Source organism: Globicephala melas, chromosome 5 (assembly GCF_963455315.2).
Source record: "Globicephala melas chromosome 5, mGloMel1.2, whole genome shotgun sequence".
Taxonomy (NCBI): domain Eukaryota; kingdom Metazoa; phylum Chordata; class Mammalia; order Artiodactyla; family Delphinidae; genus Globicephala; species Globicephala melas.
The window spans coordinates 97,982,712-97,996,688 of record NC_083318.1 but is presented as its reverse complement, the minus strand read 5'-3'; the positions used below and the strand labels follow the sequence as shown (position 1 = coordinate 97,996,688).

The window sequence follows — 13,977 nt, the reverse complement described above, 5'->3', positions numbered from 1 at the left end:
TCCTTTAGTTTATATAGTGAGAGTCATTTATGATATTGTGTGTAGCGATGGTTATTCATTATCATTGCTCTATAGTGTTTGTTGTGACTATGCTACAACTTATCAGTTCTACTGTTGATGGACATTTGGTTGATTCTGGTGTTTAGCAATTTTGAATAATGCTGCCATGAATATTTTTGCACTTTTGATTTATATATGATTTATGATAGGTATATAACTAGGAATGGAATTGCTGGGTGGTACATTTTATCTAAGTTCACATTTTTGTTTTATAAATTTATTTGTTTTTTACTTATTTATTTTTGGGTCCATGGGGTCTTCGTTGCTGTGCATGGGCTTTCTCTAGTTGAGGCGAGTGGGGGCTACTCTTTGTTGCAGTGAGCGGGCTTCTCATTGCAGTGGCTTCTCTTGTTGTGGAGCACGGCCTCTATGCATGTGGGCCTCAGTAGTTGCGGCACGTGACCTCAGTAGTTGTGGCTCGTGGGCTCTAGAGCACAGGCTCAATAGTTGGGGCACATGGGCTTAGTTGCTCCACGGCATGTGGGATCTTCCCAGACCAGGGATTGAACCCATGTCCCCTGCATTGGCAGGCGGATTCCCAACCACTGTGCCACCAGGGAAGTCCCTAAGTTCACATTTAATATAGATTGCCAAATAGTTTTCCAAAATGGCTGGACAAATATATACCCCCCACCAACAGTGTATGAGTATTGCTACTCTCCATCCTCACCAGCATTTAGCACTGTCAGTCTTTTTCATTTTAGCCATTCTGGTGGGTATGTTTATGTTGTGGTATCTCATTGTGGTTTTGACTTTCTTTTCCTTGATAATTAACAGGGTGAACACTTTTTAATTTATGTGTTTTCCATTGATGTCTGCTTTCCCTCTGTATCTCTGTAGTACAACCGTTGTCATAAATCAAGTATCTATATATGTTTAAGTGGGTTTTAGTTCTTTCTATTCAGGTCCAAAGGTCTTTTTTGTGCCTCCTTGTGCCAAGAGTATAGTCTCTCAATTATTTTGATTAATAATATTTTTTTTTTTGGCCACGCTGTGCAGCTTGTGGGATCTTAGTTCCCCAACCAGGGATTGAACCCAGGCTCTCGGCAGTGAAAGCGCAGAGTCCTAACCACTGGACCGCTGGGGAATTCCCAATAATAATTCTTGCTATCCATTACCTTAAGTCTTCTAGTTTTGTTATTGTTCTTCAATGTTGTGATGGCTATTCTTGGGCCTTCTTATGATTGTAAGAATTTTAGAATTAGCTTGTCAATTTTCATAAAAAATTTTTTAGAATGTCGATTGAGATTTCATTGAACCTGATCAATTTGAATAGAATTGACATCATTAAAAAATTGTCTTCTCATTCATGACTCTGCTATATGCCTCCATTTATTTAGCTATTCTTTCATTTCTCTTAATATTTTGTAATATTGTTTGTAGAGGTTTTACACATTTTTGTTATATATAATCTTATATAGTTGATCTTTTTAAAATGATATCATTTAAAAATTAGCATTTTCACTTTGATACTGAGATATAGAAATATGATTGAGTTTGTTTACTGACCTTGAATCCAGTGAGATTATTGAAATCACCTATTAATTTTGATGGTTTTACCCTGTCCATTCTTTTGAGTTTTCAATTTACATAACCATGTCTTTTGGAAAGAATGACAATTTTACTTCTTCTTTTACTGTGTTTATATCTTTCATATATTTTTTCCCTTTTGTTTCTTTTTTTCTCAATTTATTAAGTTTGCTCAGACTTTTTATTCAGGGTAGAATTGAAGTGTCCCATTTCTGATATGTGGAGGAAAGCTTTCAATATTTCACATGTGATATGATACTTTCTGTTTTTGTTTTGTTTTATAGATTTTTTTATCAGATTAAGGAAATTCCCTTCTATTTCTAATTTACTAAGTGTTTTTTTTAAAATTTAAAACTCATATACAGGTGTTTAATTTTATCAAATACTTTTTCCTCATACAATAAGATTTTGCTATGTATTTTTCTCCCTTATTCTTTTCATGTGGTTAATTACATTAATTTTCAATCTGGTCTAGACTTGTTTGTTTTTGACTTTTGTACCTATCTTCATTAGGAATATTAACCTTTAATTTGTCTTTGTTGTAATATGGGTTTTTGTTATTAGGCTATTCTGACACTCTAAAATAAGTTGGGAAAAATTTCTTTTTTCTATTTTCTGGAAAAGATTATGTAAGATTAATAATTTTTATCCTTGGGCTTCCCTGGTGGCGCAGTGGTTGAGAGTTTGCCTGCCGATGCAGGGGACATGGGTTCATGCCCCGGTCGGGGAGGATCCCACATGCCGCAGAGCGGCTGGGCCCGTGAGCCATGGCCGCTGAGCCTGCGCCTCCGGAGCCTGTGCTCTGCAACGGGAGAGGCCACAGCAGTGAGAGGCCCACGTACCTCAAGGAGAAAAGAAAAAAAAAATAATAATAATTTTTATCCTTAAATGTCTGGAAAACTTAATGGTAATGTCACCTTGGTCTAGAATTTTCTTTGTGGGATAGTTTTTATTTCTTTATTGCTAATCCAATTTTCTATTTTTTTCTTATATAAGATTTGATATGCATATTTTTCTAGGAAATTTTCATTTAATCTAAATTTTTAAAATAGTTGTTCATACTGTCCACTAATTTTTCCTATCTGTAATATCTATAGTGATGTCCCTTTTCTCATTTCCAACACTGTTAATTATCCTTTCTCCCCAACCCCCCATTTGCCATGAATTTTTTGGTTCTATTTGACTCTTCAAATAACCTATTTAGGACTCTTTTGATCTTCTTCATTGCACTTTTTTCTTTCTGTGTTATCTGTTTCTATTTTGTTATTTCCTTTTCCCTTTTTTGAGCTCAATTGCTTTTCTTTTTCTAGCTCTTTGAGATAGACACTTAGTCATTCATTTTTAATCTGTTTTCTTTTGTGATGTATCTATTTAATACTGTAAGTTTTCCTCTTAGTATTGATTTAACTGCATCCTACAAGTTTTGATAATCACATTTTTATCATTTATTTCAAAATATTATCTGACTTCCCTGTGATTTAATCTTCCTTTGATCAATGAGCTGTTCAGAAATATATTACTCAGTTCTCAAACATTTGAGGATTTTCTGATTATTTTTGTTACTGATTTTGTTATTGATTTCTAGCTTAAATTTTTAGCTTCTATTGTTTGCAAAGAATATACTCTGTATTATGCAATCCTGTGAAATTTGTTAGGTTTGATTTACAGTCCCCATAAGGTCAGTTTTCGTGAAGGTTCCACGTGTACTTGAAAAGAATGTGTATTCCAAATTGGTTGACTACAACCTTTAAAATAGCTATTAGGTCAAGAGATTAAGTAAAGTTTGATAATCAAGAGTTTAGATCTTCTATCTTCTAACTAATTTTTGTCTGCTTATTCTATTATTTCTTAGAGAGATATTTTAAATCTCTCAAAGTGATTGTGGATTTGTCTATTTCTTCTTTTAATTTTGTCAGTTGTTTTTTTGTCAAGTTGATGGTATCTAACTAGATGGATACACATTTAGAATATATGTATTTTCCTGAACATATCAATATAAAATATTCCTCTTCATTTCTAGAAATAATGTCTTTCTTTAAAGCCTACTTTCCTGTATCAAGGAAAATTTTCTTTATACAGGCATACCTTGTTTTGTTGTGCTTCACTTTACTGCACTTTTTTTTTTTTTTTGTGGTACGCGGGCCTCTCACTGTTGTGGCCTCTCCCCTTGCGGAGCACAGGCTCTGGACGCGTAGGCTCAGCGGCCATGGCTCACGGGCCCAGCTGCTCCGCGGCATGTGGAATCTTCCCGGATTGGGGCACGAACCCGTGTCCCCTGCATCAGCAGGCAGACTCTCAACCGCTGCGCCACCAGGGAAGCCCTACTGCACTTTAAGATATTGCATTTTTTACAAATTGAAGGTTTGTGGCAACCCTATGTCCAGAATATCTATAGGCACCCCATTTTTCTGACAGCATTTGCTCACTTCATGTCTTTGTGTCATGTTTTTGTAATTCTCACAATATTTTAAACATTTTCCATTTTTACTGTATTTGTTATGGTGATCTGTGATCAGTGATCTTTGATGTTACTACTATGACTTGCTGAAGGCTCAGACGATGGTTAGCATTTTTTAGCAAAAAAGTATTTTTTAATTAAGGAGTGTACATTGCTTTTTAGACATAATGCTATTTCACACTTAATAGTCTACAGTATAGTGTAAACATAACTTTTATATGCATCTGAGAAACCAAAAAATTTGTGTGACTCACTTTATTATAATATTTGCTCTATTGTTGGGATCTGGAACTGAACCCAAAATATCTCTGAGGTATGCCTGTAATTGGTATTTACATAGTATATCTTTTTCTGCCTTTTTACTTTGAATTTTTCTATATCATTATCTTTAAGGCATACCTCTTATAAGCAACATATACTTGGTATTTTCTTTTTTATTTATTTATTTTATCAGTCTGACAATCTGGTCTTTTAATTGGGGTATTTATTACATTTATATTTAATGTAAATACAAAATATTTGGGTTTAACATGAACATCTTACTATTTGTTTCTTATTTGTTTCATTTCTTTGGTTTCTTTTTCTCTATTTTCTTTCCATTTTCTTGAATTAATTAAATACATACTATTATTCCATTTTCTCTTCTAGTTAAACATTCTATGTCTAATCTTGTAGGGGTTACCCTAAATTGTAACATGCATCCTTAACTTGTTCAATTTCCAATATAGATTAGTGCTTTTAAATTACGTTAACTAACTCCATTTACTGACCATGCAGTTTTGGCTGTTTGTTTTCATACATTTTGTTTATCACATATTTCAAACTGTACAAGGTATTATTATTACTCTTTTATAAAGATGAGCTTCCTTTAGTCACCCAGATATTTACTTTTCCCATTCTTTCTTTCTTCTAACATCTACTAGTTTCCATCCAGGATCATTTTCCTTCTCTGTTAAGTCTGTTACCAACGGAATAACATTTTGAAAATATATTCATTTTGCTCTCATTTTTGAAGGCTGTTTTCACTGGGTAAAGATATTGGAATAGGCACTCTGAAGCACTTTGAAGGTATTCCACTGTCTTCTGGTTTCCATTATTTCTGTTGAAGAGTAAGTCAGTCCTGTTGTTGGTTGTTTGAAGGTAATATGTCTGTTTTCTCCAGCTGCTTCATAGATTTTTCTTTTTGTATTTCAATAATTTGACTATGATGGGACTAAATAATTTTTAATGTATATATTTTGTTTGGAATTTATTGTCTATGGCTTGATACATTTTCATTGATTTAAGAAAATTCTTGAATATGTTACCTTCATGTATTGTTTCAGGCCAATTCTTTCCCTTTCTTTGGTGGTCCAGATTACATATATGCTCAACTTCTCTATCATGCCATATGTGTCTCCTGTGTTTTGTTTTGTTTTTGTTTTTATTGTTCTATTTTCTGTCCTAGATCTTCTCCAGTCTTCCATCTGGATATATTCTACCTGCCCATATTCAGTTTGTAATCATTTTCAGCTGTGTCTTATCAGATTTTAAACCCATCTATTGAGGTCCAAGCTTCAGATATTGTATGTTTCAATTCTAGAATATCTACTTGATTTTTAAAAAGGTTCATGTTCTCTGTTGACATTTTCTATTTTATCCTTGATTTTCTTAAACCTATTATAGTTGTACTAAAGTTTGTGCTTGATACATACAATTTTTTTAATCTACTGTGGGTCTGTTTCTATTGTTTTTTTTCCTCTTGGTCTTCAGTCATTTGATCTTTTCTCCTGGTATGCCTGTTAGTTTTTGATATCATGCCAGATACTCCTTATGGAAAAATTATAGAGAAAATTTGAGTCCTAGATTTTGTGAACATCCTACAGAAAATATTCACCTTTGCTTCTCACAGGCAGTTAAGCAGGGGCAAATAATTTTAGCCAAAATAGGAATAGTTTCAAAGTTGGTTTGGGACTCTTTTTGCCTGTTTTTTTGTTAGTCTTTACTTCTAGTTTACAGCCCTTTAGATGTCCCATCTGAAATTCTGAGTGTTTACCAGGATCCTCTTTCATGGTGTGTCTTGAACACTGACCTGTGTCTTCCCAATCCTTTGAGACTGCCAAAACTCTGCTTCATGCTGCCTACATATCAATAAATGCCTTGAAGGAAAAAGCAGAGGTGAATGTCAAATTCATGTTCTCTTGTTGATCATCATTCATCAAGCTGTTGCTAAGTTGATAGTTCTCCAATGCCGTCAAACAGATTTGTAAATATATATTTTAATCAACTTTTATACTTGTTTTGTGTGAGCAGGGAGAGTTGTGCTTATAATAGCTGGCCTATATCATAGTTATAGGAGAAGTTACAAACTTCATACTCTTAATCACTGCTGTATGCGGCTTTGTAAACAGAAAATTCCAGACAAGACCCACTCCTCTAAGTATTTATGATTTAGTTTGGAGAAAACCTCATAGAGAGAACTCTTTTCTTTCTTTTTTTTTTAAATATATTTATTTATTTATTTATTTGGCTGAGTTGGGTCTTCATTGCTGCACACGGGCTTTTCTCTAGTTGTGGCGAGTGTTGTTGTGGTGTGCAGGCTTCTCATTGTGGTGGCTTCTCTCGTTGCAGAGAGACTCTAGGCATGCGGGCTTCAGTAGTTGTGGCACGTGGGCTCAGTAGTTGTGGCTCATGGGCTCAGTAGTTGTGGCTCACGGGCTCTAGAGTGCAGGCTCAGTAGTTGTGGTTCATGGGCTTAGTTGTTCCACGGCATGTGGGATCTTCCCAGACCAGGGCTCGAACCCGTGTCTCCTGCACTGGCAGGTGGATTCTTAACTACCATGCCACCAGGGAAGTACTAAGCACTCTTTTCTAATAGAATATTACAATGTGTTTATGGACTAAACTAAATTAAGAGGATCTGGGAACTCTTTGAGGCTATGGGCCATGCTTTACTAATTTTTATGTCTTAAGTATTTGCTTGATAAATTTGATGAGTTGGATGGACATGAAAACGAGTACTCTAGGAGTTTAGGGTAGAACAGAAGGATTGTGTGAGCTACAGTATCCAGGTAGAGTTGAGTAGGTCATAAGGGGTTTCTTGGTAGATGTCTAATGTTTGGGTAGGTTGAGGGGAAAGGAAGCTAAATTCAAGGAGAAAACATGTGCCAAGCCTGAAGGGAAAGCTGGCAAGCATAGGAGACAATGAGGAGACCAGTCTATCTGTAACAAAGGATTTGTGTTAGGGAGTAAGTGCTAGATGGATAGAGTGGAGGCATATGGTGGGAAATGGGGAATCCAGATTGTGGGAAGTTGATTGTCTTCCATGGCAAAAGGGTTTTCATAATACTTCCATGGAATGTTAACAGAAGTTAAGCCAAAAAAAAAGAAATAAATAAAGAAGACACTGAGGTTTGAGAAACATTGGTTTAAACAGATTTGTTTACTGCAAGATTTCTTTGAACCTTTAAACTGTGCACGCTGAATTTCCAAAATTGTTTAAACTCAGCAAACTTTTGATTATAAAAGAACAGTGATTCTTGGAACATATTTTGGGAAATTGGGATATGTGGGCATTGAGGAAACTCTTGCTGGAATGTTACACTAGCATGAAAGACTCATGAAATCTGGAACTTTTATGATATTGTTCACAGTTCTACCCTTGAGAAGAATATCTTGCAAAAGTATTTTCTCGGTATATCTTAATTGAATGAATTGTTGGTTTTAGTGGATGAAGGAAGAATGAGATCAGGGTGAAGTCAAGATGAATTTACCAATGTGAATCTGATAGTGTGGTATAGGATGGACTGCAGGGGGAAGAGGCTAGAAGCTGAAAAACCAAAAAGGAAGCTGTTAAAATTATCCAGACCTAAGATTTTTTCTTGGACTTGGTGACCCTTGAAAATGGAAACTAAAATGGATAACAGTGATATTTTGCAAAGAGAATTGACAAGACATAGTGATAGATTAGATGAAGGAGGAAGGAAGTTCTCAAGGAACCCAGAGAGTTCAGATGGCTCTGAGGTTGATGGAGTAGGGAAGAAGGAATTTCTGTACAAGACTTTGTTCTGTTTCCTTCATGAAGCCTAATGATTTGATAGATAGGATCATAAAGTATCTAATTCCATGAACTTTTTACCTTGTGTTTGAGAACTTTCTTTTTTTTTTTTTTAATTTAGCCATGCCACCTGGCTTGTGGGATCTTAGTTCCCCAACCAGAGGTCGAACCCAGACCCCAACAGTGAAAGCGCTGAGTCCTGAGTCCTAACCACTGGACCACCAGGGAATTCCCTTGAACACTTTCTGTGTAGAAAAGATCACAAGTTTTTAAACAGCAAAGCTATGTATGGGAGAGAGTTTGAATGAAAAATTCAGGAAAATACCCATATTTTAAAAGAATCACACTGAATTTGAGTGAAAGCAAATATATTGTGCAAAGATTCTGACTTAGGCAACTTTTCTTCCAGCTCGTAATTCTATGATATCTACATATAAATTATGCTAATTAGAACATTAGAAATTTAAGGTGATGCAGATTAGGCAATTATTTTGAGCTACTTCTTTTCCAAAAGAAACTGGAGTGTTCTAGGATTACCAACAAGTGGGCTTCTGATTTGGGGAGTGAATAGGCTGGGAGGTTGGAAATGTAAGTTCTGTCTAGTCTAGACGTACTAAGAGTCAAAACATAGGCAAACCTGAACTATCACCATCACCCGCTATGTCTGATCAAACCTTATGAGTCCCAAGGGAGCTGACTTCTCCACCTCAGAAGGAGCAACAGATGGAATGGAAGCAGCACAGACTTCAGACTCAGACTTAGATTTAAATCCTAGGGGAGGATAAGTTGCTTCTTAGCTTTTAGTCTACTTATCTATAAAGTCGGAATAGTCATCTCACAGGATAGTAGTGAGGATTAAATAAGATATAAAAGGACTAGCACTGTAGGAATTAGGCACGCGTGTATACATCAGTGAATGAATACTGTGTTATAGTCCCTTAGGTACACCTTCTACCTACCAACCAGACCTGCTTCCCATCTAAAAATCATATGTCCATTAGTATTGCATCTAGGGACCTTGAAGGTTGCTACCTTTGTGATGATGACAATTAAGAGTGATGATAAAATTGATTTAATAATAATTTTACCAGAAAAAAATATTCAAAACTGTTTTCAAAGGATTTCCAAGTAAAGTATGGTAGTTCTAAGGGTCAGGTGTTGGTGGGGCTAGAAAAAAATTTTTTCCTTGCTGGGAAAGTTGTAAATACATAGGTAGTAATATCAAGAATAAAAATGAAGTGACTCTAAACAGCAAATCACGGTTTTCACTAATTGTAACCAACATCTTCTTTCCATTATACCAGTGAGAAGAAGCTCATTACAGATGCCCTTAATAAAAATCAATTTCTGAAGAGACTGGATCCTCAGCAGATCAAAGACATGGTGGAATGCATGTATGGGAGAAACTACCAGCAAGGGAGTTACATTATTAAGCAAGGAGAACCAGGAAACCATATCTTTGTACTGGCAGGTGGGCTTCACAGATTTTTCCAGTCAACATATAATAAATATTTGCCTATAGTTTAATGATTTTTTGCAAACATTTATAAAAATGCAAAATTGGTTGCTCTATTTGTAGAAAACATAACAGATTGAGCTCATAGAATAGTAACCTTGTTGATCATGTTGCTAATACTTAATATTTACAGAATGCTTTCTCTATGTCCAGCATCCTACTGAGAACTTAATAGAAAGATCTCATTTCAACTCACCGACTCTGTTAGGCAAGTGCTACTATCTTCATGTTACTATGTGGACTGTGTCACAGAGAGGCCACACAGCTCATTAGTGGTGGAGGTAGAATGCAAATTTAAACAATCTGATTAGAGAGTCCATACTTTTAATCACAGTGCCACTCACTCAACAAATACAAGAAGGTGTTTCAGAGTATTCAAAACTGCTGCTTGTGTTGACCTTTTTCCATTGTTGTACCATGGAAAAGAAAACAATTATTTTTGTGACTTTGTAAAATATTTTCGTTATATACCAATGATTTCAAAAGACAATTTAGGTACATTTAACCAACAGATAAGTCAAATGGAATGCCTTAAGGTTAAAGCTGGTGTTTTTAGAACCATTTAAATGGCTTCCTCCATACATGATCCCTTGAACATGCTTCCATGCTGGGTAGATTATAATGGTTAGATAGGAAAAGGATTTATTTCTCAAATGCTTATCAAACACATAAATCTTATACTGGAATTCAACAACTTTTTTTTAGATATAGAAGCAAGAAATCATCTGAACAAGGCTTACAGTTATTGAATGCCCTGTCAAATTCTGAATTGACCCCAATTTTTGAGTTTTAGGGAAAAAAGTTAACTGGCTTGTTCAGAGGTAGTGGTAACCTGGGATGTGCTGTGGCGTTTTACTTTGCACTATAGGTCCTGACGATCTAAGCAATGCTTTATAAACTTTATAATTTTTTTTTTTTTTTTTTTTTGCGGTACACGGGCCTCTCACTGTTGTGGCCTCTCCCGTTGCGGAGCACAGGCTCCGGATGCATAGGCTCAGCGGCCATGGCTCACGGGCCTAGCCGCTCCGCGGCATGTGGGATCCTCCCAGACCAGGGCACGCACCCGCGTCCCCTACATCGGCAGGCGCACTCTCAACCACTGTGCCACCAGGGAAGCCCATAAACTTTATAATTTTTTATTGATGGCCAACTATGGTCAAAGCCCAGTGCTGAGTTCTGAGAGAGACACAGGTGAATAAGACATGATTCCCATGGGAGGTTACATTCTGGTAAGTGACCTGCAACTTTAGACAAATCCTTGTATAGCAAGGAGGGGTAAAAAGAATCACAGAAACTAAGAAACAAAGTTAAGCAATGCTTAACTTTGTTTCCTTGAGGCCTTAGGTGTGGAGCAGAAGTTGCCTATCCAAACAAATTAATACACATCTATTGACAGCGTATAAAAGATTGTTTTCTCTATTTTGATCCTTTAAACATGCCAGTTGCATAATTACTAGTGTATTATTTGCCACATACGTCTTTGTAAACGTCCTTAAAACTATAGTCATCCTCAAGTAATTATTCTCCCCAAGAAGTGAATTACAGTCTTAATTTAGCCAGCCTTCAAGTTTTAGGGACAGGTGACCCAGAGCAATTTCCCCCTCTTTCAACTTTTCTCTTGGCTCTTTCACTTCTACTTTAGCAACACTAGAACATTCTGGCAAGAGAAGATAGGGCATTAAGTCAACCAATATTTAGGAAACCTGCAAGGAAAGATGAGAAACTCATGTCAGCTCATCTTGTTCTTTGCCAGCAACTCTGATGAAAGGCTTGGGGAGAGAAGGGTTTGAACAGAAGTCAGTATCAATATAGTTATGGAAGTCAGGGCTATAGCACACATGGAAATGAAAATTGGATGCTTTCTTATTTGAATTAATTATGATGTTATCTAAGAATTGAATTGTGTGATTTAATTGATCGAGCAAATTAGTTTGTTAATTCAAAATCTCCCCTTTATAAAATAGAGCAAGAATAGCAAATAGTAAAAGCATATTTAGCTTAAAGTTTTGGTATTCCATATAATTGTTCAGTGTTGCTCAAGTCCCATGTGCCATAACGAATTAGAAAAAAACTTGAAATGCATAAAGTTCCATGATACTAACTCAACAGTGAAGCTAAGTAGTTTTGATGGAATAGAATTTAGTTATAATGAGAAATTATTAAATTGCATAACTAATATATAAGATTCGGAGCCAAAACAGAATTTATTTCTTACTAGAATATAAGTTCTAACAGGATAAATATTTTTTCTGTTTTGTCTACCCTGTCTTTCTTTCACCTGGGATAGTTCCTGGCACAGCATAGGTATTCATATCAGATGCACTGAATGAGTGGTTGGACGGAGATGACCCAGAGCTACTTAGTGGTGAATTAGGAGAAGGAAAGACCAGTTCTTCAAGGGAAAGAGAAATAACCCCACCATTTTCTTCCTCTAAAAATATAGATCTTTTTTGCAAAGCTTTTGATTAGCTAAGGTTTTATTTGCATTTGTTTGAAGGGAAAAGAGAAGAGAATTGCCAGGGCAGAAGCATGGTGAGGAAGTTGCCTCTCCCTTCCCCCAAACTCTGCTTAGCCAAAGATTGGTGTCAAGCACTCTTCTTTTTCTTTTTTATGAATTTAATTTTTAGAGCAGTTTTAGGTTTACAGCAAAATTGATAGGGTGGAACAGAGATTTCCCATATACCCCTGCCTCCCCACATCCACAGCCTCTCCTGTTATCAGCATCACTCACCAGCAAGCTACAGTTTTTTTGTTTTTGTTTTTTGCGGTACGTGGGACTCTCACTGTTGTGGCCTCTCCCATTGCGGAGCACAGGCTCCGGACGCGCAGGCTCAGCGGCCATGGCTCACCGGCGCAGCCGCTCCGCGGCATGTGGGATCTTCCCATACCGGGGCACGAACCCGTGTCCCATGCATCGGCAGGCGGACTCTCAACCACTGCGCCACCAGGGAAGCCCTGTGGCTTGTCTTTTAATTCTCTTCTTAGTGATTTCATTTATTAATGCATTTCAATGAATGAGGGGTTAGGCAGCAAGCAAGGCACGGTGAAGTAACGTACCCAAGGTCACATGGCCAAAGACTAGTCAGAGCCAGGCGGCCTGACTCCAGGGCCAGCATACTTCTCAGTTATGACAAGTTAGTCCTTCCGCCAGTGTGAACACCTGTGCTGTGTTTTCAAGACGTACAGTGATTGTTGTGTTCCTTGTGCAAGAGAAGTAGTTTCATGTGCTACATTTTTCATGGGGTAGAATGAATTTTAAATGAACCACTTGCCATCCACTGCTTCAGGAAAGAGCTTTGTAACAATCACAATAATAATAATATGGGATTTCGTTTGTTTGTTTTTGTTTTTTGTGGGTTTTTTTTGGCTGCACTGCACAGCATGCGGGATGTTAGTTCCCCGACCAGGGATAGAACCTGTGCCTGCCTGCAGTGGAAGCGCAGAATCTTAATCACTGGACTGCTAGGGAATTCCCAATAGCTAACACTTACATGGCATCTACTATGTGCTAGCCATGATCTGTGATCTTACCTGTAGTAACTTATTTACTTCTCACAACTGTATGAAGTAAATATTATTAATATTATCCCCATTATTGATGAGGAACCCAGGCAGAGTGGGTAAGTCTTCAGGCTAATCAGCTAATAGAGAGTGGGCTTCAGTCTGCATTCTTAACCACTTTATTATAATGAGAATCATAATATATCTTACCTGTATGCTTTGTATACCTTCTGATTGTTTTTTTTTAACTTATGGAATCCAGGTGGATTTTGATTACTTGTGTTTTCTTACATTCTACTTGATAGAGGGTCAACTAGAGGTGTTCCAAGGGGAGAAATGGCTATCATGCATTCCTATATGGACAACATTTGGGGAACTAGCCATTTTATACAACTGTACAAGAACTGCCTCTGTGAAAGGTAACAGGAGATGAAATGCTGTATTTTTTAAATTGTTACACAACGTTAAAGATAACCTAAGACACTGTTGCATCCTGAGTCTTTTTGTCTCCCGTTGTGCCCCATATGCTCTTATTAATAGAAAGGCTATGCTTATAAAAGGATTTATATTGAAGCCCTTGTCTAAATGATTCAAGCTTAAAAAGATCTTTCCGTCAGATACCTGTATATAAAATATGAGTATGGATTTAAACAGAATTGATTCCAGTATTTGCTATCATTGCCACTTCAATTTTGTATTATGTAGACATTTGCCTTTGGCTCATCCAGCATGTTTGCTTTCTATTCTCCATAAGGTTCTGACCATATTACAAACCAGAAAATTTAATTAAACCAATAAATGTGTATAAATATCAAAAAGGATATGAATTAATTAATGAGAGTTTTCATGAGTGACTTTTGGGATTAGTTCAGTTGC

General features: G+C 36.5%; 1 protein-coding gene across 1 annotated transcript in view; it reads left to right on the top strand.

Annotated features, from left to right (window-relative positions):
• Window positions 1-13,977, top strand: part of PRKG2 (protein kinase cGMP-dependent 2) — a 96,101-nt gene that overhangs the window by 21,892 nt on the left and 60,232 nt on the right. The window contains exons 3-4 of the mRNA XM_030878098.2: window positions 9,389-9,555; window positions 13,407-13,520. Coding sequence (XP_030733958.1) covers window positions 9,389-9,555; window positions 13,407-13,520 — 281 coding nt within the window. The remainder of the gene's footprint in view (window positions 1-9,388; window positions 9,556-13,406; window positions 13,521-13,977) is intronic.